Source organism: Ctenopharyngodon idella, chromosome 13 (genome assembly GCF_019924925.1).
Source record: "Ctenopharyngodon idella isolate HZGC_01 chromosome 13, HZGC01, whole genome shotgun sequence".
In the NCBI taxonomy this organism is placed as follows: domain Eukaryota; kingdom Metazoa; phylum Chordata; class Actinopteri; order Cypriniformes; family Xenocyprididae; genus Ctenopharyngodon; species Ctenopharyngodon idella.
The window spans coordinates 29,875,157-29,902,489 of record NC_067232.1 but is presented as its reverse complement, the minus strand read 5'-3'; the positions used below and the strand labels follow the sequence as shown (position 1 = coordinate 29,902,489).

The 27,333-nt window shown below is 37.3% G+C and overlaps 1 protein-coding gene, 1 long non-coding RNA gene and 1 other non-coding gene across 12 annotated transcripts; 2 read left to right on the top strand and 1 right to left on the bottom strand.

The window, feature by feature from the left end:
• Window positions 1-1,806: 1,806 nt before the first annotated feature.
• Window positions 1,807-19,488, bottom strand: LOC127524518 (uncharacterized). Of its 10 annotated transcripts, none has more exons than XM_051916074.1 (7): window positions 19,277-19,488; window positions 18,965-19,035; window positions 18,402-18,470; window positions 15,583-15,683; window positions 10,834-10,931; window positions 5,788-6,689; window positions 1,807-2,662 (listed from the first exon to the last, which is right to left on the bottom strand). In XM_051916074.1, the coding sequence occupies exons 5-6, from the start codon at window positions 10,862-10,864 to the stop codon at window positions 5,791-5,793; spliced, it is 930 nt and encodes a 309-aa protein (XP_051772034.1). In that variant the 5' UTR covers window positions 10,865-10,931; window positions 15,583-15,683; window positions 18,402-18,470; window positions 18,965-19,035; window positions 19,277-19,488; the 3' UTR covers window positions 1,807-2,662; window positions 5,788-5,790. The 10 variants fall into 10 exon arrangements, 4 of the variants coding, with proteins under 4 accessions (XP_051772034.1, XP_051772030.1, XP_051772032.1 ...); XR_007933070.1 differs by lacking the exon at window positions 10,834-10,931 and adding an exon at window positions 18,082-18,235 and having other exon boundaries at window positions 1,812-2,674; window positions 19,277-19,464; XM_051916070.1 differs by having other exon boundaries at window positions 2,267-2,674; window positions 19,277-19,434.
• Window positions 18,447-18,553, top strand: LOC127525599 (U6 spliceosomal RNA). The gene has a single exon (XR_007933382.1). It is a non-coding gene; the product is annotated as a U6 spliceosomal RNA (small nuclear RNA).
• Window positions 18,477-20,941, top strand: LOC127524527 (uncharacterized). The gene is made up of 4 exons (XR_007933075.1): window positions 18,477-18,767; window positions 19,916-20,131; window positions 20,488-20,683; window positions 20,815-20,941. It is a non-coding gene; the product is annotated as an uncharacterized LOC127524527 (long non-coding RNA).
• Window positions 20,942-27,333: the final 6,392 nt, after the last annotated feature.

Below are 27,333 nucleotides of genomic sequence, written 5' to 3'. Positions count from 1 at the left end.
AGAAGTCAGAAAGAAAAGGCAGCAGAAAAGATGACTGAGTCCTGGATTCCATTGATGCATATGGTATGAACAGGACATTTTCTGTAATTGACAAAGTTCAAACACTGAGTTGTTTAAAAATAATAGTAATTTTATATATACAAATACATACATACAGCCGGATAGATTACTTAATTGTAATCATTTACTGATTCCAAATTACATGACAAAAATTGTAGTTAGTAACGTAATCCATTACATTACCTTAATTGTGTAATGTAATCGGACTACTTTTTGATTACTTTTGACTATCCTATTTAAATCAATGTGATAAATTAGTTTAATCTTGTACCATATTGATATAAAAATACAAAGAAAGAAAATCTATTCCATTCTTTATCAACAACATGAAGTGCGTTAAATATTACATTAAGTCAGAGTTTAAATAAAAGCTAAAAAATTAACATTTAAAATAAATAATTTTAAAATAAAAAGCAATTAAAATAAAACACTTACTAAAAAAGATAAAAATATATTTTATTTGTTTACCTCCATGTCATGTGATCATTGACTGACATCAGAGAACTGTGAACTTAATTTTATTATTATTTTTACTTTATTACTGGCCTAACTTATTAACTTAATCACAGGAGGTTCAGCTGACAAAAAAAAAAAAAAAAAAAGTAGGGAATCCCTGCATTGCATGTTAATATGAAATGTAAATTTGTACATTTTAATGTTTGAAAGACAAAAGCCTTCCAAAGACACTAATACATGGTTAAATGACTGAATGAATGATAATTCAAGTAATAATTAAAGGGATAGTTCACCCAAAAATGAAAATTATCCCATGATTTACTCAATCCATCCTAGGTATATATGACTATTTCTTTCAGACAAACACAATCAGAAATATATTTAAAGAAATATCCTTAGTCCTCAAAGGTTTACAATGGTTGTGAATGGGGGGACCACGTTTAAAAAAAATAATGCATCCATCCATCATAAAAGTAATCCATACGACTCCAGGGGGTTAATAAAGGCCTTCTGAAGTGAAGTGAAGCGATGTGTATTTGTAAGAAAAATATCCATATTTAAAACTTCATAAATTCAAATAACTAGCTTCCGGCAGATGACCGTACGCAGAATGTGCAAGTCGATTTGCAGCAGAAGAGTGACCTCTGACCTGACACACAATGACGAACGTGGAGGTGCAGAGGATAGAGCAAAACAAATCACCGGTCATGGATTATAAGTCTAAAACGATCATTTTTTGGTGAACTATCCCTTTAATGTGTTCGTCAGGACTGAATTAGATATGCAATGCTGCAATGTTGAGAAAACCTTTTTTAAAAGTGAAATGATTTCTGTTAATCTAGTGATCAAATGCTGTGTGGGTCTCAGTTTTCAGTGATAGTCACATGACCAGTGGCTGGTCTGTCTGTGCAATTCCACAAACCTGGAAGACCTTCTGAACATATAAGCAGTAGACTTTTAAAGAGAGAAAAAAAAAAAAAAAAATTAAGAGATTAAAAAGTAGTGGGGAGAATCAATGAATTCTGAACAATTTACTGCCATTGTGGGAATAATGTAATCAAAAAAAAAAAAAAAAACGTCTTATTAAAAGTATTTTAAAATGAAATATAATCTAATTACAAGTACTTATTTTTTGTAATCTGATTATGTAATCCATATTACATGTAATCAGTTACTACCCAGCTCTCTGTATGTATGTATATATAGTGCTGCTTGAAAGTTTGTGAACTACTTGCATAATTGTGAAAATGTGAATAATTTTAACAAAATAAGAGAGATCATACAAAATGCATTTTTTTTTTTTCTTATTTAGTACTGTCCCGAGTAAGATTTTACATAAATTTTTACATATAATCCACAATACAAAAAATGGCTGAATATATAAATATGACCCCACTCAAAAGTTTGTGAACCCTTGATTCTTAAGACTGTGTGTGGTTACCTGGATGACCCACGACTTTTTTTTTTTTTTTTTTATGTTTTGTGATGGTTGTTAGAGCCCTGCACAGCCACAAATCTAGGCCCTAGCCCGGCCCGTGTCCGACAGGTTGTCAGAATTTTCTGCCCGAGCCCGACTGGAGCCCGTTCTTTTTTCTTTTTTATATCCTCCCCATAACGCAGCCTTTGCAGTTTTGTTTTTAATTGCAAAGTAGTTGTAATCCTTCTTGTTTCTTTATTAAGTCAGGGTTTTTACAGGTTTCATCAAATCTAATTTAATGCTTTTCAATGCCAATTTTTAAATTTTTAATGCCATATATATATGCCGCTAAATGTCGATAGATGACGTCATAATTCAATTCAATTCAATTCACATTTATTTGTATAGCGCTTTTCACGATACATATCGTTTCAAAGCAGCTTTACAGAGAATGCATGTCAACATTACAATTTGGAGACTGCAGTTAGCTAATAATGTAATAATTTAGGCGATTAACATACAATCACTGTTAGCAATGTAATTGGAGGTAGAAGCAAAGAGCTCCTGGAAAAATGAATTACATATTAACAATAATTAGGATTTATAGAATGTGAATGTGCGTGTTGATCCAGATGTTGCATCTTCTGAAGTCATCGCAGGAGTTGGCGCCGTCTCTTCCAAAGTTTTAGTCATCTGAGGTCTTCTTAAGAGGCTGGATCCAAACTGAAACTGATGTACTCTCTAGTCAGAAAAGCAAATGGAGAATAATTAGCATAGCTGCTGTTCATAACATTAAGCAAAGATAGTAATGTGCAATTGATCTGATATGAGATGGATTATGTGAATGCTTGGCTGAAGAGATGTGTCTTTAATCTAGATTTAAACTGGGTGAGCGAGTCTGAGCCCCGAACATTATCAGGAAGGCTATTCCAGAGTTTAGGAGCCAAATGTGAAAACGCTCTCCCTCCTTTAGAGGACTTAGCTATCCTAGGTACAACCAGAAGTCCAGAGTTTTGTGATCTTAAAGAGCGTGAAGGATTGTAGGGCGATAAAAGGTCGGTTAAGTACGCAGGAGCTAAACCACTTAGAGCCTTATAGGTCATTAGCAGTACTTTATAATCGATACGGAACTTAATAGGTAACCAGTGAAGAGATGATAAAATTGGTGTTATATGATCATATTTTCTTGACCTGGTAAGAACTCTAGCAGCTGCATTTTGTACACCAATTGTAGCTTGTTTATTGAGGAAGCAGGACAACCAGCTAGTAATGCATTACAGTAATCTAGTCTAGACGTCATGAAAGCATGAACTAACTTTTCTGCATCTGAAACAGATAACATATTCCGTATCTTAGCAATGTTTCTGAGGTGGAAGAAGGCTGTTTTTGTAACATATGAAATATGATTTTCAAAAGGACAAGTTGCTGTCTAATATAACACCCAGGTCTTTAACTGTCGAGGATGGAGTAACAGTACATCCTTCTAAATGCAAATTGTAGTCTGAGAGATTCTGTGTACAGGTTTTTGGCCCAATAAGTAATACTTCAGTCTTATCTGAATTTAATAGAAGAAAATTACTAGTCATCCAATGTTTTACTTCTTTAACACACTCTGTCAGATTGGATAATTTAGAGTTTTCATCTGGTTGTGTTGAAATATATAATTGAGTATCATCGGCATAGCAGTGGAAACTAATTCCATGTCTTCTTATAATATTACCAAGTGGCAGCATGTATATTGAAAATAGCAGAGGGCCTAACACAGATCCTTGAGGCACTCCATAATTTACTATTGTTATCTTAGATTTTTCCCCGTTTAAATAAACAAAATTGTGACGGTCTGATAGATACGACCTAAACCACCGTAATGCCTGTCCCTGGATACCAATGTAATTCTGTAGTCGATCTAGGAGTATTTTATGATCTATAGTGTCGAACGCAGCACTGAGATCAAGTAACACTAGTATTGAGATACAGCCTTGGTCAGAAGCTAGAAGTAAGTCATTTGTAATTTTAACGAGCGCAGTTTCTGTGCTATGATGAGACCTGAATCCTGACTGAAATTTTTCATAGATAGCATTTTTTTGCAGGAAGGAGCACAATTGGACCGACACCACTTTTTCTAATATTTTCGATATAAATGGAAGATTTGAAATGGGTCTGTAATTTGCCAATACATTTGGATCTAATTGTGGTTTCTTAATGAGAGGCTTAATAACTGCTAACTTGAACGGTCTTGGAACGTGACCTAGAGATAAAGACGAGTTAATAATATTGAGAAGAGGCTCTTCTGCTACAGGTAACAATTCTTTCAGTAGTTTAGTGGGTATTGGATCTAATAAACATGTTGTTGGTTTAGACGCTGTGATAAGTTTATTTAGCTCTTCCTGTCCTATAGTTGTAAAGCACTGCAACTGTTCTTGAGGGACGATAATTGAGGCTGAATCATAAAACTCTGTCAAGGGTTGTACATTTACAACCTGTATTTCTGATGCTTTCGATTTTTTCAGTAAAGAAATTCATAAAGTCATCGCTACTAAACTGTAATGAAATGTTTTGTTCTGGTGATGTCTGTTTATTTGTTAATCTAGCCACTGTACTAAATAAGAACCTTGGATTGTTTTGGTTATTTTCTATGAGTTTGCGGAGATGCTCTGCCCTGGCTGCTTTTAGAGTCTTTCTATAACGGGACGAGCTGTCTTTCCACGCAATTCTAAAGACCTCTAAACGAGTTTGTCTCCATTTGCGTTCTAGATTACGAGTTTCTCTTTTGATAGCGTGAGTAATATTGTTGTACCATGGTACAGTATTTTTCTCTCTAACCTTTTTTAATCTCATCGGTGCAACAGTATCTAATGTACTAGTGAGAGTGGTGCACATACTGCTAGTAATTTTCTCAAGATCATTTGTGTGTTTGGGTACAATGAGCAGGTGAGACAGATCAGGCAGTTTATTTGTGAATTTATCTTTAGTTGTCGGAAGAATTGTTCTACCTAGTCGATATCGTGGCGCAATTTGACAAATATCAGCAGTATGCAGTACGCATGTTACAAGGTAATGATCAGTGATATCATCACTTTGCGGTAGAATTTCTATATCAGTAGGATTGATTCCATGTGATATAATTAAATCTAGTGTATGATTAAGACGGTGAGTGGGTCCAGTGACGTTTTGTTTGACCCCAAACGAGTTTAGTAAATCTGTAAACGCAGCCCCTAACGCATCATTTGTATTGTCTACATGAATGTTAAAATCTCCAACAATCAGCGCTTTATCAACGTTGATCAATAGGTCTGAGAGAAAGTCTGCAAACTCTTTTAGGAAATCAACATAAGGCCCTGGAGGTCTATAAACAGTAGCCAAAGCAAGAGATAGTAGCGACTTTTTATTTATATCTGAGAGTGTAACGTCTAGCACGTGAATTTCAAAGGAGTTAAACCTGTAGTTTGTTTTCTGGGTAACGTTAAGAATCTCTCTATAGATTGTTGCAACACCACCGCCACGGCCAACCGGACGGCATTTATTTTTATAACAGTAGCCAGGTGGACAAGACTCATTAAGACCGAAATAATCATTTGGTTTAAGCCATGTTTCAGTAAGGCAAATTACATCAAGACTATTATCTGTGATCATTTCATTTATAATAACCGCCTTAGGTGTCAGCGATCTAATGTTTAGTAGCCCTAGCTTTAGAAATTGTTTTTGTTCGGTAATTTTGCGAATTTCTGGTTTGATCACGATCAGATTTTTTCTAGATCCTTTATTTTTATAGTTGAACCTCACTATTCGGGGAATAGACACAGTTTCTATAGACTGTATTACACTCACATTTCTATCAATTAGGTTTGACTTACTAGTCATACGGTGCGAAGCGTCTTGGAGATGTTCTCCGACAGAAGATCAGCTCCGATTTTGCTGGGGTGCAGGCCATCAGCACGGAAGAGCCTAGGTCGCTCCCAGAAAAGATTCCAATTATTTATAAAGAGCAGCTTCTGTTCAGTACACCAAGACATTAACCATTCATTTAAAGCAAATAATCTACTGAACCTTTCATGTCCATGTCGGTACGTCGGAAGCGGTCCGGACACGATGATCCTCGTCGCGGGCGATGTGGCTCGTACCGTCTCAATCAGGCTCCTGAAGTCCTGCTTCAGCACCTCCGTCTGCCGCAGCCTGGTGTCGTTCACCCCCACGTGCAGAACAACAGCTCCGATGCTCTCAGCGCCATTCAGGATCGCGGGAACCTGCGCAGAGACATCGAGGACACGAGCACCAGGAAAACAGTGACTGCGCACCTTACCTTTGGTTGTGGTAGCGTGGACGTGACGGACGATGGAGTCTCCGATGACCACGGCGTCTCGTTCTGCTTCGCGAAGAGGGGAGAAGCGGTTCCTCGTCGAGACCTCGAAGACCGGGGGCGGCGGAGGGGGAGAGGTCCTGGTCCGAGGCCTGGCTCGCGCCTTCCGTTGCTGAAGAACCCAAGGTCCCTGGTGTGACGGCGCCGGAGTGAACGAGGGCTGGGATGAACGCGTTCTGGGTTCTCGGGCCCTGTGCAGAGAAGTACACGGCGTAGAGGAAGCAGGAATGTTAATATCGCGCTGCAAACTTACCGAGGATTGGTGAGCGTCAGCACGGGATGTTTCCAGCGCTGTTCGCCGCTCCCGTAGCTCGGCCTGTTTCTCCAGAAGGGTCCGGATCTGTCGTTCCACGGCCTCCAGCTCCAACTGCACCGCATGCAGCTCGAACGTGTCCTCACCTGCACTCAAAGATAGAGACACATTCGGTACGCCCGCCATTAGTATTGATGAACAATAATATTGTGAGTGAGAAGAGTACAAACGCTAGTGTGACCACGCCGCTATTGCTAACGGGCTAAAGCTAGTAGCGAATGTTCGAGAAGTCGGATAAAACTAGCGATATCAAGGCAATCCGAGTGTTTTTTATATAAAATAGTGTCGGGGATGTGTTCCCCCGCCGTAAAAGAGAGAATGGTAGGTTATAAATTTGATTTTAAGAAAAAAAACAAGCAATTAGGAATCAACTCGACGGAGCTCTAACTCAAACAGCGCGGCAGCAACAAACAAGAAGTGACGATATGTGGCTTGGAATTAGCCCGCTCACATATCTCACAGCTAGTCTGATGTCTATGTTCAAAATGAATCCTCGTTGACACAGAACTCCTGACGATTAGTGAGGTTAATGCATGCTGACTTCACATAAATGTCTCCTCTTCCAGCTGAGAATATGTCATATGTCATAGTCATAAGGCAATTAGAATTCATCATGTCATTGTTGTATTCACTCTGCCAAGTGTCAGCCCTTTACATTTGTTTGCTTCTCTGCTGCTACCCTTTTTGCTCACATAATATATTTTAATACAGCCAAATTCCCAATATAATTGTTTCATCTATATATTTTTCTGTTTTTGTTGTCAGACAATATGAAATGGAGACCTAAACGCGGCCCATTAAGACTACATACAGGGCTCGACATTAAAGGGTCATGAAACCCCCGTTTTAGCCTGGTCGTTCACACCTCTGAGCTGGAAAAAGTCTGTAAAAATGGGCGTGTAAAGCTCTGGAAAAGTGGGAGTGTAGAGGGGGGGAAAGAGGGGAGAGAACAACCAATAAAACACAGACATACAACACACTCATTATACAGAATAATGAATATTAATATATGAGCACGGAGAAAATGACAACAAACTCCCAAACACAAGGGAGAAATGCGAAAGAATATTTAAAAGGGCTAATAATACTTTCATTACGTTTACGAGCACTACAGTCTCATGATAAACAACACGTAGTTTAACACAGAAAGAATAAAGACATAGTTTAATTTTTGTCCATTCTCTAAGTCTTTTGTTCATCAGAATAATCGTGTCATCGCGTTCAGATACACCACTGTATCAGTGTCCAGTTTGCACATATATGTCATTTGAAGAAGACTTGATGAAATATGTGTGCATACACCGTGCTGGTTCATGTTTGGTGCAGGAGAATGTGAAATGTCAAAAACTTTAAACACGGATACTTTATTCTCTATAATCCACGTGGCTAGTGTTGTTAAACTCATCGCGGAGCTCCGCGCTGAAACCGATTATATGCGCGCTCCACGTGCATATCATAACAATTGTATTTTTCATGTGTTCGTATTCAAACTTCAGTTCTGACTGCATCGTGGGCAAAATACAAACAACACTCATGTGCTGCTGTGCTGAGGGAAACATACACACGGCTCGCGTGTCCGAACGCAGATCGAAGTGAATGAACAGCACTTTTGTGACATTTGAATTCTCCGCTGTAATGCGATCTCATGCGAACATATTTTCCATTTGTGCTGGTAAATTACAGCAAAACAATCCACATACACCCAAATTTCTGCTCTGGTCGCGTTGTAGGGAAACACATTTTTCGATTCATTCCAATGGCTGATTCATTCAAGAATGAGGCAGTTGTTTATGAATGGGTCATTTAATCTTTGACTCAACCGATTCATTCAAAACGCTGAATCACTCAGTAACGAAAACAAGGCTGAGTGTTGCGCTATTGTTCTGCTATGATCTTTGTTTGAAACTATTTTTGCTGCTAAAACAGAATAAAACAGTCAATGTTCCTTCTAAAATGTAAGTGACTTAATATTAACTATTTGTTAACTGAACAGTTGTATGAAATCAGTGTCACGTTTTTAATTGTGATGGTAGCCTATTTAGGAAAACAACATTCTTGGTCGTGTGATTTTGCTCACCTGTATCAAGTTATAAAAACTACTTTTTGTGTGTGCGCGTCGCTCACGTTTCCATTTCTCCTCGAGATGGTGTGCGAGCCTCAACAGCGCAACCTTGTTATCGTCACTACATTATACAGCCTATTATCATCCACTATGGATCGCCACTTAAACTAAATGTAATAAAATCAGTCATTCTCACGTTTTTTTTGTTTGTTTGTTTTTTGGTATTGACGTTTTAATCAGGTCCTTTATCAGGTAAAATTCTCTTTCACTTGCCCCTTCAAAAAAAAAAAAAAAAAAAAATCCACTTATCCCGGACTAATTGACAAGTGTTAGTGTCGAGCCCTGACATGTTAAACCAGCAATAAATCCTGATTTATAATCAAGACGTTGTCTGACAAAAATCACCATACACATAATATAATGACATTTGCAGTGATTTTGGCTATATGTACACTCAGGTTAGAAGCAATAGTATCTATTTTATTTGTTCTCTGACATCCTTAACTGAATGTGCTGATCCTCTCAGTCACTCACTGAACAGAGCAGACGCAGGTACACCTGTGGCAGGGAAGCAAGACCTCGCACTCGTGCGGCAGTACCGGTGGTCTCGGAAGCTAGATCAGGTTAACAAGTATATTCGTCACAATGCGCTTTCTTGGAAAAAAAAAAAAAAAGTCACAAAAGGGGTCTGAAAAGTTGGCAACACTGATGCAGCCTTCCGTCTCCAGGTCCCAGCCCGCCGCTGTCCAAACCAGCGTTACGGCAATTTTGCACCGGCTGGAGGCAATTACCAAACTGGTTCCGTGTGCGTATCACACCAATGTTCATATTTTGCGACAGCAAATCAAAGTTATTAATTATGAAGGCTATATTCAATATAAACTGGTATTATTTTCCTTCAAAACTATCTAAAAAAAAAAAAAATTAATGCCTGTAGAAATAAAATGTAATGCTTTTTAATGCCTTTTAAGGCCTTAATTTTCGCAAAATCCATTTAATGACTTTAATGCTTTTTAATGCCCCGCGGATACCCTGTAAGTTAATTTAGAAAAATGTTTGGAGCACTTCTTTGTTAAAGTTTCTGTTTCTTAAAGTGCGCAGCGCTCCAACAGTAAGTTGACCACGTTTAATCGATTTAGACTCTCAAATCAACACTTGTCTTACCTATAATAAAAGCCATAGACATAAAACATTAATATAAACATTTCACAATGTTAGTTTAAACGTTCATTAGCACTACCACAATAAAAAGCAATTTTTGACAAGCTGAGACGGGCTGCTCTGCTGCTCACAACAGTGTGGAGAAAAAAAAAAAAAAAAAAAAAAAAAAAAAACTGGCTATACATTCCTTCAGGAGCTGGAGGATTTTTCTGAAGAACAGAGCTCAGTTTAACTGCTCAGAACAAACAGACTCATGAACAACATCACACAACAAAAAAACAGTCGTGGATCATCCAGGTAACCACACACAGTATTAAGAATCAAGGGTTCACAAACTTTTGAGCGGGTCGTTTTTAAAAAAATCAGCAGCACTCTGTGTATGTGTGTGTGTGTGTGTGTGTGTGTGTATGTGTGAATACAACACTATTGAAATATAACAACGGTACTATTTAAATACAAAAATTGGTTTAATATATTTTAAAATAATTTATTATACATGGAAATATTTAAATATGATTTAAGTGACTTGAAATATAAGGGTCCTGGCTTCCGGTCTGCGTCTTTTCGAAAATGGCTGCATAATTCATTAGCTCTGTCAATTTGCATGAACTCGCGCCCCAGAGCCAGATATTAACAACTTTTATTAACAAAGTTATGGATGGGGCAACTATGGAGAAAAGGGGAAGACCAACAAAAACAACCCAAACGTACTTGAGCAAATTAGCACGAGCAGCGACGGAGCACATGAGCGAGAGCAAATTAGCCTGGCCAAGATTCTTAACGAGATTCAGGACTTTCAACAAGACAGTCATAAACAACTTCAGGATATAAAAGAAGAATTGAATAAGTCTAACAAAAGAATCGAAAAGGCTGAAAACAGAATTGATGAAGCGAAGACCCGAATCCAAAACACTGAAGAAGTGCTGGAAGAGATGCTACAGCTAACTGAACAAATTGAAGCCAGGCTAAATGACCAAGAGGGTCGAACATCAGGATTTACGGCGTACCGGAAAAAGCTGAGGAAAACTCTTCTGACATGATTTCTTTCCTGGAGGATTTTCTTAAATCGACCCTGGATCTGAACCCACCAGTGGACCTCCAGATTCTGTATAAATAATTAAAAAGATATGTTTGTTGTTTTGGTCCAAATGGATAGAGTTTATAACTCCTAATGAACCAAATGTTTTTTTGTTATAGAACATATGTTTTGTGTTTATATATAAATATTGTGCCTACATCCCCTTTCTTTTGAGGGTCCTGATCTAACGTCACAAATCAGATGGCGCCGACCAGTGTAGTGGCCTGCCGTCGCTCCTCTCCGTTTACTAGTTTGTTTCTTTTTTGTGTTTTTATATTTTTTGTTTTGTCCTTGTCAGTCAGTGTGGGTTTATGATCGGAATTCCCTGCTTCAGATTAGTTCGTTTGTTATGGACTTGTCGATCAGCAGTGGAAATAAATATTTCTTTACTCATTCTGCGCTGCCATCGCGTATACAGTGGGGTGGATGTGGGTGCCGCAAGCAAAGACGCCGGCGAAGACGGGGGAGGCGTGCAGGCGCTCACGTGAAGCAGAGATTTTTGCGGAAATATTCTGATGTGGTGCAGTTTGCAAGAGAAGATGGCAATGCGGAGTTTGCTGTGGAGTTTTGGGGTTGGCGCCGTTCACATTTGCTGCCAGTTTACCCGGAGGGATGTCCGTCAGCGTTGCGCTTTTATCTGGATGGAAATTCTTCGTCGTGTTCCAGAGGTGCTGACTTGAGCAACTTATTCTATCCTAAGACGGTAAAGTCCGGTCAAGCCTCAGTTGTTGTTTCTACGGTTTCACAGACTTTAAAGATGTCATTGGTTAATGCACGCTCGATTACAAACAAGACTTTCATTTTAAATGATTTTATTTCACATAATGTCTTGGACTTTTTATTTATCATAGAGACTTGGATAAATGTGGATGAGTGGAGTCCATGTGATGAATTTTGTCCAATTGACTATAACTTGATTAATACCCCAAGATCAGTGGGTCGTGGTGGGGATCAAGCTACAGTGTGCAAACAGCAGTTTAAATGTTACCGTTTATCAACTATGAATTACTCGAGCTTTGAAGTTCAGTTGTTAAAACTAGAGTTCTTTAAGACTGTTTTGGGTGTGGTCATTTATCGACCTCCAAAGTATAGCCAGGCCTTTATCCAGGAATTTTCTGATTTTATATCTTCTATTTTATTATTGTCTGATTATATCTTAATTGTTGGGGATTTTAATATTCATATCTGTTGTCCTGGGAAGCCTTTAGTCAAGGAGTTTTCAGACCTGATGATTTAATTTTATTCAACATGTCTCTGGCCCTACGCATGAGAAAGGACATACCTTGGACCTTGTTTTTTCTTTAGGGTTGTCTATTTGTGATGTTGATGATGCTTGTATTTCGGATCATATGCCTGTTACTTTCTGTGTAAATGTGCCAAATGAAATGAGGGCGGGTCAGTCCTATTATGTTTGTTCCCGTACAATTACTCCAACACCACAGGTGTTTGGTGAGATTTTTAGTACCCTTTCTGATGTATCACGGTTGGAGTCTGCACCTCTTACGGCTGATCCAGATGAATTACTTTCCGTTTTTAATTCTGTATGCTCTGAAGTCTTGGACTCTGTTGCTCCTTACAAGATTAAGCATCATAAGGTAAATCATCAGCCTTGGTTTAATGAACATACTTGTGTTCTTAGATAGCAGTGTAGGAAGGCAGAACGGGTTTGGAAGAAAAATAAACTTCTGGTTTCACACCAGATTTTACGAGACTCACTTCTTGGGTATCAGAAAGCTGTAAAGGATGCTAAAGAAGCCTATTTTTCAAATATTATATTGCAGCACTCAAACTCAAAGATCTTGTTTCAAACTATTAACAGGTTTTTTAATCCAAATGCCATCACAATACCTCCATCTACAGAGTGTTGTGAAAAGTTAAGTGTTTTTTCTGGAAAAACTAAAAACATTAGGTCCAGGTTTCGTGATTTGGGTGAAAAGGTAGCAGAGGACTGTACTAATGTCAATATTTTTGATGAATTTAATCTGGTTTCATCTACCGATATTAGTCATATTATTGCTAAACTGAAACGCCCAGGTACCAGTTGGGATGTTTTGCCTTCAGGTTTGCTTGGTATGACAGCTGACTTTATTGGACCAAGTATTACATCTATTGTGAACTGTAGTCTTTCTACAGGTATTTTTCCATTATGTCTTAAGCAAGCGGTCATTCAGCCTCTTCTCAAGAACTCAGCTCTGGACCCTTTGGATTACACAAACTACCGGCCAATTTCAAAGCTACCTTGTATTTCAAAAATATTGGAGAAAGTGGTTTATCTCAGTTGAGCTCTTTTTTGGCTAATAATGATGTGCTAGATGCTTTACAGTCTGGTTTTAGAGCAGGACACAGCACCAAATCAGCTTTATTGCAAGTTTCCAATGATTTGTTTCTCATTGCAGACTCGGGTAGTCGAGGAGCTTTAATTATGCTCGACCTTAGTACAGCTTTTGATCTAATAGATCATGACATCCTTATCAAACGTTTAGAGCATGTTGTGGGTCTGAGAGGGACTGCTTTAAAATGGTTTTCTTCTTGAGGACGATCCTTTTCAGTGAGGGTTGGGGAATTTTCTTCCTCTTCAGTTCCTATTGACTGGAGTACCTCAGGGCTCCATTTTGGGGCCTATTCTTTTTTTTCATTATTTCTGTTGTCTTTAGGCCTTATTTTTTTTAAAACACAGTATGTCTTATCTTTATGCTGATGATATTCAGATTTATCTACCTATTAGATCTGGAGGATCAACTTCAGTCATCTTTGCTACTATGTCTTGAGGAGGTGAAGTGCTGGCTAGAGCAAAATTGCCTACAGCTTAATGAGAATAAATCTGAAGTAATCATTTTTGGGCCAAATAAGGTTGACGGTGACAAACGATGTGTTAGGTTCATGGACAACAAATGTGCAGCCCCAAATAAGACATTTGGGTGTAATTTTTGACTCAGCTTTAACGTTTGATCATCAGATTAAAAGTGTGGTGAAAAGTTGCTTCTTTCAGTTGAGGACTATTGCAAAAATGAAATCCTTTCTGTCTGTTGCTGACCTTGAGATAGTGATACATGCATTTATCTCTTCCCGTTTGGATTACTGTAACGCACTTTATTTGGGAATAAGCCAAACTCTTATTTCAAAATTGCAATTGGTCCAGAATGCAGCTGCGAGGCTCCTAACACAAAGAAAAGGGAGCATATTACTCCAGTTTTGGAAAAGCTGCATTGGCTTCCGGTTAAATATCAGATTTAGTACAAGGTGCTACTGTATGTCTTTAAAGCTGTCCATGATATGGCCCCAGAATATATTTAGGGCCTGATTCATAATCATTTAATTGCTTATTGCTCTCCGTTCCGAAAACTCGTCTGAAAACAAAAGGGGATCGTGCATTTTTGGTTGCCGGCCCAAGACACTGGAATACCCTTCCACTTGACATCAGATCTGCACCCTCAGTTGATGTTTTTAAATCTCACGTGAAAACTGACCTGTTTTCTATTGCTTTTAACTGTTGACTTTTCAATGATGTGTATTGTTGTAAATGTTTTTCTGTTATTGTAAAAAAAATTTTGTTGCTGTACAGTCCTTTGGTCTACTTTGTAGTGGAAAGGGCTCTATAAATAAAGTAGACTTGAGACTTTCTTTTGTAAATAGTTTTTGTTGTAATTGGAATATAATTTAATGAGATATATTGATCGGTTTTTGTTACGAAGAACTTATTGAGCAGTTTCTCCCACCCCCCCAAATGTCATAAACAGACGTTGTTAAATTTGTATCCCTTACCAATAAAAAATTAAATACAAAGAAAAAGAAATATAAGGGTCCTGAATATCATTTATGCATATGATATGAACAAGAAATTTTATGTAATTGACATTAAAAAAAAAAAATTTTATGAGTGATTTAAATACAAAAAATATATATATATTTAGTAGAATAAAATACTACTTAAATATAATACAATAATATTTGAATAGAATATTCATTTTAATACATTTTTAAATATTTTATTATACATTTAAATATTTACATATGATTTAAACAATGTACAATATAAAGGGTCCCTAATATCATTAATGCATAAAGTATAAACAAGGAATGTTATGGAATTGACAATTCAAACATTGAGTGTTTTAAACAAAAATAATATAATTTTTTACATATAAATAGAATATTATTTGAATATTTTAAAATATTCAATATTCAGTTTAATATATTTTAAATATTTGACTATACTTTGAAATATATGAATTAATGAATTAAAACAGAAGGGTCCTTGATATCGTTGACACATTTGGTATAAACAAGACATTTTACGGAATTCAAGTTTGAGCGTTTTAAGAAATATTTTGAATATGATACAAAACTATTTTATGATGTTAATATCTTAAAATATTTTATTTTACATTAATTTAAATATGATTTAAATAGAACACATTCCCTCATATCAGGGACATATTGTGACAGTACTAGCCCGCCCCTGAACGATCCCAATTCCCTGATTTCTCTCATTTTAGCAGGATGAGCACCCCACAGGTGACCCCATTGGGGTTTTGGGGTCACCAACTTGGAGTTCAGAGCTTTGGAAGGCTCCCAGGGGCCCCAGATAAGATCCATCAGGTTCCTGTTTCTCAGAATCAGGAGAAAGGTCTCTTTAGTTCCCCAGGTTATTATAACTGTGACATTAATTCTCTTCCACCTGTAAATCACTGGTGTCTTCAGGACTGATCCACAGCAGCATGTTATAGTTCACTGAAGCCTTTCTGCAGTCTGGACTTACATGGTCATCTGATGGCTTCCCTAAAGACAAAAGTAGAAAAACAATTATTTAACTTAATCAGGTTAATGCAGTCTTAAAAAAAAACTGTTATTGTTTAATGCATCAGTGCATGTTGGGATTAACATTAGCCAAGCTTAACAAGTGATGAAAAAATGTTGTTTCGTTAAACTAATGCAGTTAACTAATGTTACACAGCATTCGTTAGCTGATTATAACTAAAGTGAGCTGTTACTTTACTAATTATAGTCCACAGAACATTTAGAAATGAAACCAATTTAAAGAAACAAAAAAATTGGCCTTTTTTCACTACACGTGTTTCAAAACGCTGGCTATCTATAAACAGTGACAGAGCCACAATGGCAGTTAACGTGAACAAATACAAATAATTACATGGGGGGGGAAAATGTAATTTACTCACCAGAATTAAAATATGTACTACATTTCCTAGAGCTGCTAGTTGGTTTCCAGCCTTCCCGCTTCACTGCTGCGGTTTTCGGGAATTTAATAACACTTTAACTTTAGTTCCGGGCATGAGGGAGCATTAAACCACTGAATCTAACTGTAAACACTGGCCTAGTTGTAATTTTATATTTATAATCCTGATATTAAAAGAATATATTATCACAATCCGACTGTGCATCAAGCGCCTCCCGCCGATGTTTTGAACGCGCTCGAGCTCGACACCTAACCGGAAACGTCCAAGGCACAAAGACGTCATTTCCTTAAGACAAATAGCCGTTGAAAATAAATAAATATTTTGTGTCTATGTTTGAAATGATCTTATAGATTAGATTTGGGAAAAAAAAAATTATATAGAATTAAAAAGTTTGGAATCTCTCATCCCTAATCGCGTCTGGTTAGGACACGGTGTAAAGCTCCCCCTCGTGGACAAAAGTTGTTACTAGCCTAGTCATTTACTGTTGATCCTCTTTTTCTGGCCACAAAAGGAGATATTTATAAGTGTCCTGCTCGCGTTCGTCTATATGATGGCAGTGAACATTGATCAGTGAAAATTGGCAGTGAACAAAGCTTTAAAAATATATAAAAGTATCAACAACAAAAAAAAGCGCCGAGTATATTGTTCCTCAAATAATGTCTTTAATGCTGCGAGTGCTAAATGTTGAAAATGGTTTAAAGGTCATTGCAAATTCATTATTCGTATAACAGCAGACTTGTTATATGGCCATTTGTGAGGGGCACAGATTCTTTTTTTTTTTTTGATAAATATTCACTTTTACCAGGGTGTTAGGAGACGGTGGGAAAACAATATGCCACTAGATGGCGACAAGTGAGCGTCTGTTTGACATCAGCGCAACTGAGGGCATTTCTGATATTTAACACCAAGGAAGATGCGTTTATTTAATCAAAAATACAGTAAAACAGTAATTTTGTAAATTACCATTTATTAATAGCGGTTAGCTGTTACAATTTAAATTAACTTATCCATTTTAAAGATACTTTAAATCGTAATTTATTCCTGTCATGGCAAACTAGGAAAACAATTACGCCACTAGATGGCGACAAGTGAGTGTCTTTTGAGTGTTTACAGCTGCTTACAATCACTGAAACTCATTCTCTATAAATTCTACACACAAAACACGCACACAACATCCAAAACATCCCACATATGAGGTGAGAAATGCAAGTTTGAACATGTATTTGTCTCTCAAAACTTTTTTTGTTTTGATTTCTAAGTGAACATATTAGGTTTAAATGTTTTCACACATGATAAATGGATGTAGATAATAAGAAAATGATCAAAAACACAGTAAAACAGAAATATTAGGCTATTCCAATTATAGTAAAATGTAATTAAGTTGGCTTGAGAAAACCAACTTACTGAAACACTATTTAAATTTATAGTTATTCTTCTGAGACTAAAATTTCTGACTCTAGAGCTTTGAACCTGGAACCAAACTCGGCTCAGACATCCAGACTGTTTTGACTTATTGTGATATATCTTTCTAACTGATCTTTTCCTAAAAATGACTATTAAACTCAGAGAAGAAAAACAAAATCATATAGACTTGTATGGACAGTGAGGCAGAACTGTTCAAACGCCAACTGTCAATTCAAATTTAAACTGCCAGAAGCCCATTATACTCAATTAAACTGCTATTTTATGTACTATTTCTATCTATCTACCTTCAAACTTCAAGCTTTTAAAACTACTTCAAACTTTCTGGTCTCAACAAACTTTATCTAGTTTATTTCTGTGATGCAAAGCTGAATTTTCAGTTTACAAAACCATCTGTTCTGTTGTGTTGTGTGATTCTTAGACTCGAGTTTCCCTGCCTCGGCTGTTCTGAAAGGAGGGTTTCCTGTTCTCGGAGCCTTCTGTGCTCGTCTGTGAGGAAGTGACTGTGAATCATGGTGGTGTAAAGCTGGCAGAGCAGCTCTCGGTCACATGACATGCACCTCCCCGGCAGACAGGCTTCCTGCTCTTTCGCCCCAGGAGGTTCCGCTCTGTCTGCGGGGGAAGGGAGGGACGTTCTACGTGACAAAGAGCTCCTCTACGTCACGCCGAGCCGTCCTATCGCTGCTAGAAGATCAGGCTTCTTTTGCATATGGTCTACAGCTCAAAAAAAATACTACGGTAAACCCACACAAAACTGCTGGTTTGAAAATATCCTGGTTTTTAGAGGTTTACAGGGCTACATCACTGTGATGTAGAGTCACATTTGACGTTAGGGAGTAGAATAAGTGGTTTATCCACTCACCACCACTGAAACACATACCTGGAGATCCCCGGTATAAGTAGCTGTGGTCAGATCTCTCAGTTCGTGCTCGCTTCGGCAGCACATATACTAAAATTGGAACGATACAGAGAAGATTAGCATGGCCCCTGCGCAAGGATGACACGCAAATTCGTGAAGCGTTCCTTATTGTTATTCTTTATGATTTTATGATTAATTTACTGTAATTCATTTTTTTTTTTACTGTACAAGTGAAAAAGCCCGTATTTTAGGGTGCAGGACGACGCGCGGCCGCCAGAGCGCGCCTCACTCTCACTCTAGCGCTAGAGCGTCTCTGGAAACTACAGCATAAACTCGGGTTTAAAGTAATAGGAGCAGAAAAAGTTTGATTTTAAGCAAAATAATGTTGTAAGTATCCGCGATGATTGCATTTACCATCCTGATGTTTCTTCAGTCGATTTAATCGACCGTTATATTAATCTGACGGTTGTTTATGTACTAGCGTCGCGAATCTTCCCTCAAACCAGCAGATATCGACAGGAATTTAATCAAATATGATTACATAGAATAAATACTAATGTATAAAAGAAGTGAAATTCACTTACCACATATGTGTTGTTCCCGCGTAGCTGACAAATGTGCGTAGTTTTCCTTGGCTTGTGTTTTTCTTCTGTACCTGAAAACACAGCGAAAAACACAAAATGTGTTTTAATTTCCACAAACAAAACTTAACTAACGGTGTTACTAAATAAATGTTACTGCTTCGCAATTCAGATGAACTGCAGGACAAACAAACAAAACATGTTCTCCTCTCGAGCATCATCTGACAGATTATAACCGAGAGAAATATCTGAAAACGTCAAAGGTATGCTAGATTTGAGAGGTTGTGTATTGCAAAACTAAACTGAAATAGTTACCGATGTAAGTATGACTGGATATCATCATTGTAGTTGAAATGGCGGAGAATAACAGTCTTATCTGGTGAAGATGGTGAAGAGGATCGCACAGATGTGTGTGATGAGGTGATAATCACTGCCAGATGTGATCATGGCTGACTAGGTACAGGTGGTGACCAGATGGGATGCTGGGAAATGTAGTTCTGTGGTGACTGAGGCTTGTCGCACATGTGTACCTTCCATCTAACTGCATCTTTCCCACAGGCTACACTCATGATTTAAAGGGTTAGTTCACCCGAAAATGTAATTTCTGTCATTAATTACTCACCCTCATGTCGTTCCACACCTGTAAGACCTTCGTTCATCTTCAGAACACAAATGAAGATATTTTTGATGAAATCCGAGAGGTATATGACTCGTCCATAGACAGCAATATAATCAACACTTTCAAAGTCCAGAAAGGTACTAAAGACATCGTTAAAACAGTCATGTGACTGCAGTGGTTCAACCCTAATGTTATGAAGAGACGAGAATACTTTTTGTGCGCAAAAACAAAACAAAAATAACTTTATTCATCAATCTCTTCTCTAAGGTTGAACCACTGCAGTCACGTCGATGTCTTTAGTTTGGTCTTTTCTAATTATTGGTGTTTGATTTCAGCATCCTGTTATAATTCAGAGAGCCATATACACTGGGGTTTGGACACAGTTTCTTAAAGGAAACTTCAGCTGGAAAGGCTGTTTCTCAATGGCTGTCTGTGCCTCAGACAACTGCCTGGAAGAGGAAGAAGAGAGAAGAAGCCATTGTTCAAGACCCGCCTCTGTAAAAGGGACAAAAAATGCAAATCGTTCACCTGGAGGATTCTGGACACTCGCGGTACAGTGGCAAATCCTTTCGCAGCAGTTATGAGGGAAAACTGTGGACCTTTAGCTGTCAGAGCTCCACTAAATTAATGTCTTTATGATTCTGTTATCTTTAATTTATCTTTATATTTTATTATCTTTGGCCATTTTGTTATACTATCTGTTTTTAAATAGTTTCTGCTGTTATTAATCTTTCTTTTAAAGATTTATTTTATTAATTGTGGTTAGTATTTTGTTTACATTTATATATAGTTTAACTATTTAATAAATAAAACTGGAAAAACAAACGATGTTTTAAGGGTAGAAATGCTATTAAATAAATTCACCATACTGCATCCCTTTATAATCAAGGCCCAAACTCTGTTTTAGGCTGCCCACAGTGACTGCACGTGTACTGTTTTTGTGCCGGCGGACCAGAGAGTGTCGGTGAGGAGGTCACTGCCCATGTTGTGTGGCCTGAGTTGTCTGACCTGACACGTCAGGGTTCACGACAAAGAGGAGGTGGAAGTCCTGTCCCACGCTCAGCGGGCACTAACGTCTCCTGTCTGGCTAAAGCTGATCTGAGGTAAGGGCACACTCAGAGCCAGCACACCCGCTTCCAGTTTTCTCCTGTAGTTGTTGTACTTATTTGTCACAATTAATAGGATGAACTGAATTTGAGAATTGCACGGCTAAATTCTAAAATTACGCTTACAGCTGGCTCTCAAACAAACTACTTACCAGAATCTGCTGATTGGCCTCAAACAGCTGAATGTTGGTCCGTCCCCTCAGTGTAGGGCAGACATACTGTGAGTACAGTGGTTCAATATTAATATTATAAAACGACGAGAATATTTTTGGTGCACCAAAAAAAAAAAAAATAACGACTTATATAGTGATGGCCGATTTCAAAACACTGCTTCATGAAGCTTCGGAGCGTTATGAATCAGCGTGTTTTTAAATGAGCCTGTTCAAAAGTTTACATACCCTTGATTCTTAATACTGTGTGTGGTTACTGTGTGTGGTTACCTGTATGATCCACGACTGTTGTTGTGATGGTTGTTCATGAGTCTCTTGTTTGTTCTGAGCAGTTAAACTGAGCTCTGTTCTTCAGAAAAATCCTCCAGGTCCTGCAGATTCTTCAGTTTTCCACCATCTTTTGCGTATTTGAACCCTTTCCAGCAGTGACTGAATGATTTTGAGATCCGTCTTTTCACACTGAGGACAACTGAGGGACTCAAACACAACTATTAAAAAAGGTTCAAACATTCACTGATGCTCCAGAAGGAAACATGATGCATTAAGAGCCAGGGGGTGAAAACTTTTGAATTTGAAAATCAAGGTAAATTGTATTTAATTTGTCTTCCGGGAAACATGTAAGTATCTTCTGTTGCTTCCGAAGGGCAGTACTAAATGAAAAACAATGATATTTAAACAAAATAAGAAAAATTTGGACCTCTTCATCCTGTTCAAAAGCATTCACCCCTGACTCTTAACGCATCGTGTTTCCTTCTGGAGCATCAGTGAATGTTTGAACCTTTTTTAATAGTTGTGTTTGAGTCCCTCAGTTGTCCTCAGTGTGAAAAGATGGATCTCAAAATCATTCAGTCACTGTTGTAAAGGGTTCAAATATGCAAAAAATCCATGAAAACTGAAGAATCTGCAGGAGCTGGAGGATTTTTCTGAAGAACAGAGCTCAGTTTAACTGCTCAGGACAAACAAGAGACTCATGAACAACCATCACAAAACAAAAAAACAGTCGTGGATCATCCAGGTAACCACACACAGTATTAAGAATCAAGGGTTCACAAACTTTTGAACAGGCTCATTTTAATAAATTCAGCTATTTTTTTTGTCTTGTGAATTATATGTAAACAAATTTTATGTAAAATATCTTAATCAGGTTAGTACTAAATAAAAACAAATTTGATCTCTCTTATTTTGTTAAAATTATTCACATTTTTACAGATTCTGCAAGGGGTTCACATACTTTCAAGCGGCACTGCAGTGCATATATTTATCAGAACACTCCTCTCTGGAGTTTATAGTGACTGAATGGCTTTTCTGAGGTAATTGTGATGTTACGTGACATTATAGTTTTCCAGCTGTTTTATTGACATCTTTGAAACACTGATTGATGGATTACATTAGACATGATTCATTTCAGTAAGTTGTTCTGTATCTTCTGATGTTCATTCATGTTTATTTGCTGCTGTAACTAGTGGTAAAGAGGAAGAGATGATCGCTTCATGATCTGTCACTATATATTAAAGACACACAAAAACACATTTATTGACTGAAATTGGTGTTAAAACTGACAGATTTTGAAAGCTGAGACTTTGTGCTTTGATACTTCTGATATGAAAACAAAGATTATTGTGATTATTGAATGGGAGGCGCAACAAGTTTTTGTTCATTCTTCAACATACTGAAAACAGCACAGACTGAAATGTTGATTCTTGGGATTTGAGAATCAATATCGACAAAATGACAATTGATTAAAATCAAGAAATCTACAGCGGGTAAAATAAGTATTGAATACCAGGGGCGTTTCCTCCGAGGAGGCAAGGGAGGCAGAGCCTCCTCAAAAAATTAGGATGAGAACATAATCCATATTAAAAAAATAAAACAATGCAAATATTATAAAATGTGACAATAAAAAGTGTACAAGTCACTCGTTTTTCTAAAGGAACACTGTCCAACAGCGACACCCACAGGTAAAGTTACAGCGGGAGTCCACGTCTGTCGTGCCTCCCTTGAGCTCATAGAGAATGAACAGATCCCCTAAAGGGGAACTGGGGGTAAGTCACGTGTGAGGAGGCAGTGCCTCCATCACGCTATGATTGGATATGATTGGTTATGATTGGTTATGATTGGATATGATTGGTTTGTGCGATAAATCCCGCCTCTTGTTAATTAACTAATTAAAAAGTAAGTAAACAGATCACCGACTTAGATATCACCGCTTTATGTCACGGAAAAATCAAACGTGAAAAGACCTGAAAACATGATGACTGCGGGGGTTTTAGTGAGCAATCAGCTCGGTGAAATTAAAGATACATCTTCCTGTCTGTGACAGACAGTGTTTACCGAACATGACTGATGATCCGAAATAAGTTGATTATTAAAAAGAACAGCTGAAAATCAATACACAAATAAAATATATTGTTTAAAATGTTACTGCCTTTAGTTATTACATTTTTACATATTCCAAAATAATAAAGGGTGTTTTCACACCTATGGATTGTTTGTTTTGTTCCGAAACAGGGACTAAATTTGTTACAATGTTGCATTTTCTTCTTGGTTCGGTTCGCTTTCACACGGCAACATTTCAAAGTGTACTAAAATGTGTTCATCCAAGTCACATGAGAGTACATCTGTTCTCTTATTGGTCAGAGTTTTCTCCGCGTCACTCATCAAAATGATTGACAAGTTCGCTCCATGAGCTTATTGTGGCTTTATTTGTAACTGTCGAGACACACACAAACACTATATGAATGTAACCGTCATTCCCGCTGTTAAAATATATACTACATTCATATTAAAGCTGCGGCAAATTCAAACGTGCTCTCTCTGGATCTCCCAGCGCTGTTTAGTAGGCTGTCGAGACCATATATGAATGTTATAATGCAAGTAGAGCGGCAATGAAGGCTTCGTCGGGACAGCACGGAGAAGCGCAATTACAAAACATTTAAGATGAAGAGACACTCTTTGGTTTTCAACTACGGAAATGAATGTGCTCACTCACAGAATCAGACAATACTGCTTTTTATGTAACACATTTCCCGTTATGAATTATGATATTGTTTGGTTTGTTGGTCCGTTGGGTCGGATTGCTTTCACATCTCAAGCGAACCGCTCCAGAGTTTGTTTGGAAGCGTGCCGAGACCACCTCTTCAAGCAGGTCTCGGTACGCTTGTTTGATACACTTTTGGGGCGCACCCGAGTGCGATTACTGCATTCACACCTGCCCAAATGAACCACACCAAGGAGGATAACGAACTCTAGCATGATTCAACGGAACTAAATGAGGCAGGTGTGAAAGCATCCTAATAGAACATTAATTACATTGTTAATGTAAAAATACAAAATAGAATGTATCAGAATAGAATTGTATTTGCTTTCTTTTTCTTTCTTGATGTAATCAAATGTTCATTTAACGAGGAAAATGTGACAACGTTAAAAGTAACAGACATGAATTTACATTTGATTTATAAAAAATTAAAAATTAAAAATAAATAAAAAACTGAGGTCATTGTTTGCCTCCTCATTTCAGAACACCACTGCACGCCACTGTTGAATACGTCAACATTTTTTTTATTAAACACGGTTTCAATGCAGCAATTCACATAAAAGTTTGAACAGACATCGATATTAACTTAAGAAGTCTACAAAGACAAATAAATCATAACTTTACAATCCATAAAAAAGCTATGTGTAATAAAGTGAAATGACTCAGGAAAAAAGTATTGAACACACTAACTGAAATTGTATTTAATAGTTAACGGAAAAGTCTTTTTTGCAGTGACAGCTTCAAGGCGCATCCTGTATGACCAAACTTTAAATCTTGAATATTCTGGGGGTCACTCTTGTGAATTTTGATCTTCAGTTCCTTCCACAAATGCTCTGTTGGGTTTAGGATTTACTGGGACATCCAACTTTATTTTCTTCTTGAACCAATTCAAACTCTCCTTTGCAGTGTGTTTTGGATTGTTGTCCTGGTGGAAGATCCACCAAAGTCTCATCTTCATCATCCTGGTGGATGGCAACAAATCTCAGAAATTCCCAGTACATGGCTCCATTCATCCTCCCTTCAATAATACTGATTCGGCCAGTACCATGAGAAGAGAAACAGCCCCATACCGTGATGCTTCCACCTCGAAAACATCACTGTTGGTGTGGTATTTTTAGGATCATATGCAAAGCCATTTCTCCTCCAAACATGGCATGTGGTATTGTTGCCAATAGTTTGATTTTTGTCTCATCTGACCACACTAAACTCTCCCAGTAGTTCAGACCATTCGCACAGGTATGAGGTGGAACTACTTAGTGAAATCTGTTGCTTTCTTGACTTGCCATGCCTTAGTGCACTGCTTTTTCTTAGTGTGTTCAATACTTTTTACCTGTGTCCTTTCACTTTATCACACATAACTTTTTTATGGATTGTAGTATTATGGTTTCCTTATTTGTATTGATTTCTTGAGCTAATACCAACGTCCGGTCAAAATGTGAGTTGCTGCACTGGAACTTTGTACAATAAAAAAAATGTTAACGTATTCAATACTTATTTTACCTGCTGTATATATATTTCCCAGCCCTATTATTCATTTTAAAAACCATATAACCATAGTAATGAGGAGCATGGTTTTACTTGTGACCACCATCTTACTAACACTAGTCTACAGTTAATCTCTGGATTCTGAGGGAACTATAATAAATTTCATTAGGGCAACTACAAAGGATAATTTAGCAAAATAGTTTTAAAGCCTGGATCCCAAGAATTAATGACACAGCTCTTCTCTTTAAATATGTTTAGTTCTAATGAATTTTTTTCTACTTTTTTAATAACCAACACTTTCTTGCAAAGCATGTACATGGTTTATGAGGTATGTAATATTTTGTTTTGTACATAAGAGAGCAATTTTACTGCATGACTAATGAATTTTATCTGAAGTAAAATGTTAAAGGATTAGTTCACTTTTAAATAAAATTTTCCTGATAATTTACTCACCCCCATGTCATCCAAGATGTTCATGTCTTTCTTTCTTCGGTCGAAAAGAAATTAATGTTTTTGATGAAAACATTCCAGGATTTTTCTCCATATAATGGACTTCAATGGACACCAAACGGTTGAAGGTCCAAATGACAGTTTCAGTGCAGCTTCAAAGGGCTTTAAACAATACCAGACGAGGAATAAGGGTCTTATCTAGCTGTATATGTTTTATATAAACAGATGATCGCCTTGCACGTGCTTCCGCTTTCCGCATTCTCCAAAAAGTTTACACTGTATGTCCTACGCCTTCCCTATTCAACTTACGGAACGAACGCAGCGTCAGTTACATTTTTTCCGTAAGTAGAATAGGGAAGGCGTAGGACAGACAGCGTAAACTTTTTGGAGAATACAGAAATGCGGTTTTGGCGGAGGCACTTAGAAGGCGATCATTTGTTTATATAAAGTATATACATTTACATTTTTTTCGAAAATGACCGATCGTTTCGCTAGATAAGACCCTTATTCCTCGTCTGGTATCGTTTAAAGCCCTTTGAAGCTGCACTGAAACTGTCATTTTGACCTTGAACTGTTTGGTGTCCATTGAAGTCCATTAAAGGAGAATAATCCTGGAATGTTTTCATCAAAAACCTTAATTTCTTTTTGACTGAAGAAAGAAAGACAGACATGAACATCTTGGATGACATGGGGGTGAGTGAATTATCAGGAAAAGTTTATTTGAAAGTGGAGTAATCCTTTAATTCAATAAGAGCCTAATTAAAGATAAATATTATAAATTAAATGTTAAAGATTTACAAATTTTATAGTTCTTAAAGGTATAGTTTACCCAACAATGAAACTTTCATTATTTACTTTATGAATTTCTTTCTTCTCTGGAACATAAAGGAAGATAATTTGAGAAATGTATGTTTTTTGTCCATACAGTAGAAGTCAAGGATAACCAAAATGGTTTTGTTACAACATTCTTCAAAATATCTTCTTTTGTGTTTCACAGAAGAAAATAAGTCATACAGGTTTGGAACGACATGAGGGTGAGTAAATGATGACAGAATTTAATAGCTGTACATTTACATGACAACATCCTAGCTCAAAATCAATGCTTTACTGTCAAGTTCATTTCTATGTGACAAAAATGCAGTATTAAGTTTGTTAACTGCATTTGCCGTGTATTCAATAATATATGAATATTTGATAATATCTGTCACACTGTAGTGTCGATTCAAAGCACAAGACAAAGGAAGAAGTCCAAAGAAGCCTTTATTTAAATCCACCAACTGAAATACATGAATATGCATGAGAAAACAACTAAAAACGACTAATACCAGAACCAAGGGAGAACCAAGACTGAGGGCCCTATTATACACACAAAATGCCAAATATTACAAATAAAAGGATTCCTCTCTGGAGAAGTGTTCAGTTTTGCCGCTTGCAAATTCCACCATGTAAATAGTGAATCCGCAATGGTGCGAGCGCAGCTGGTTTTTAAAGGCCATGAGACATGATTG

Coding starts and splice junctions, on each gene's coding strand:
- LOC127524518 (XM_051916074.1), bottom strand. CDS start 10,864: ATGTCAGAAGAGTTTTCCTCAGCTTTTTCCG. Junction 6,690..10,833: donor GTTTTCCTCAGCTTTTTCCG/GTACGCCGTAAA, acceptor CTTTGAGTGCAG/GTGAGGACACGTTCGAGCTG.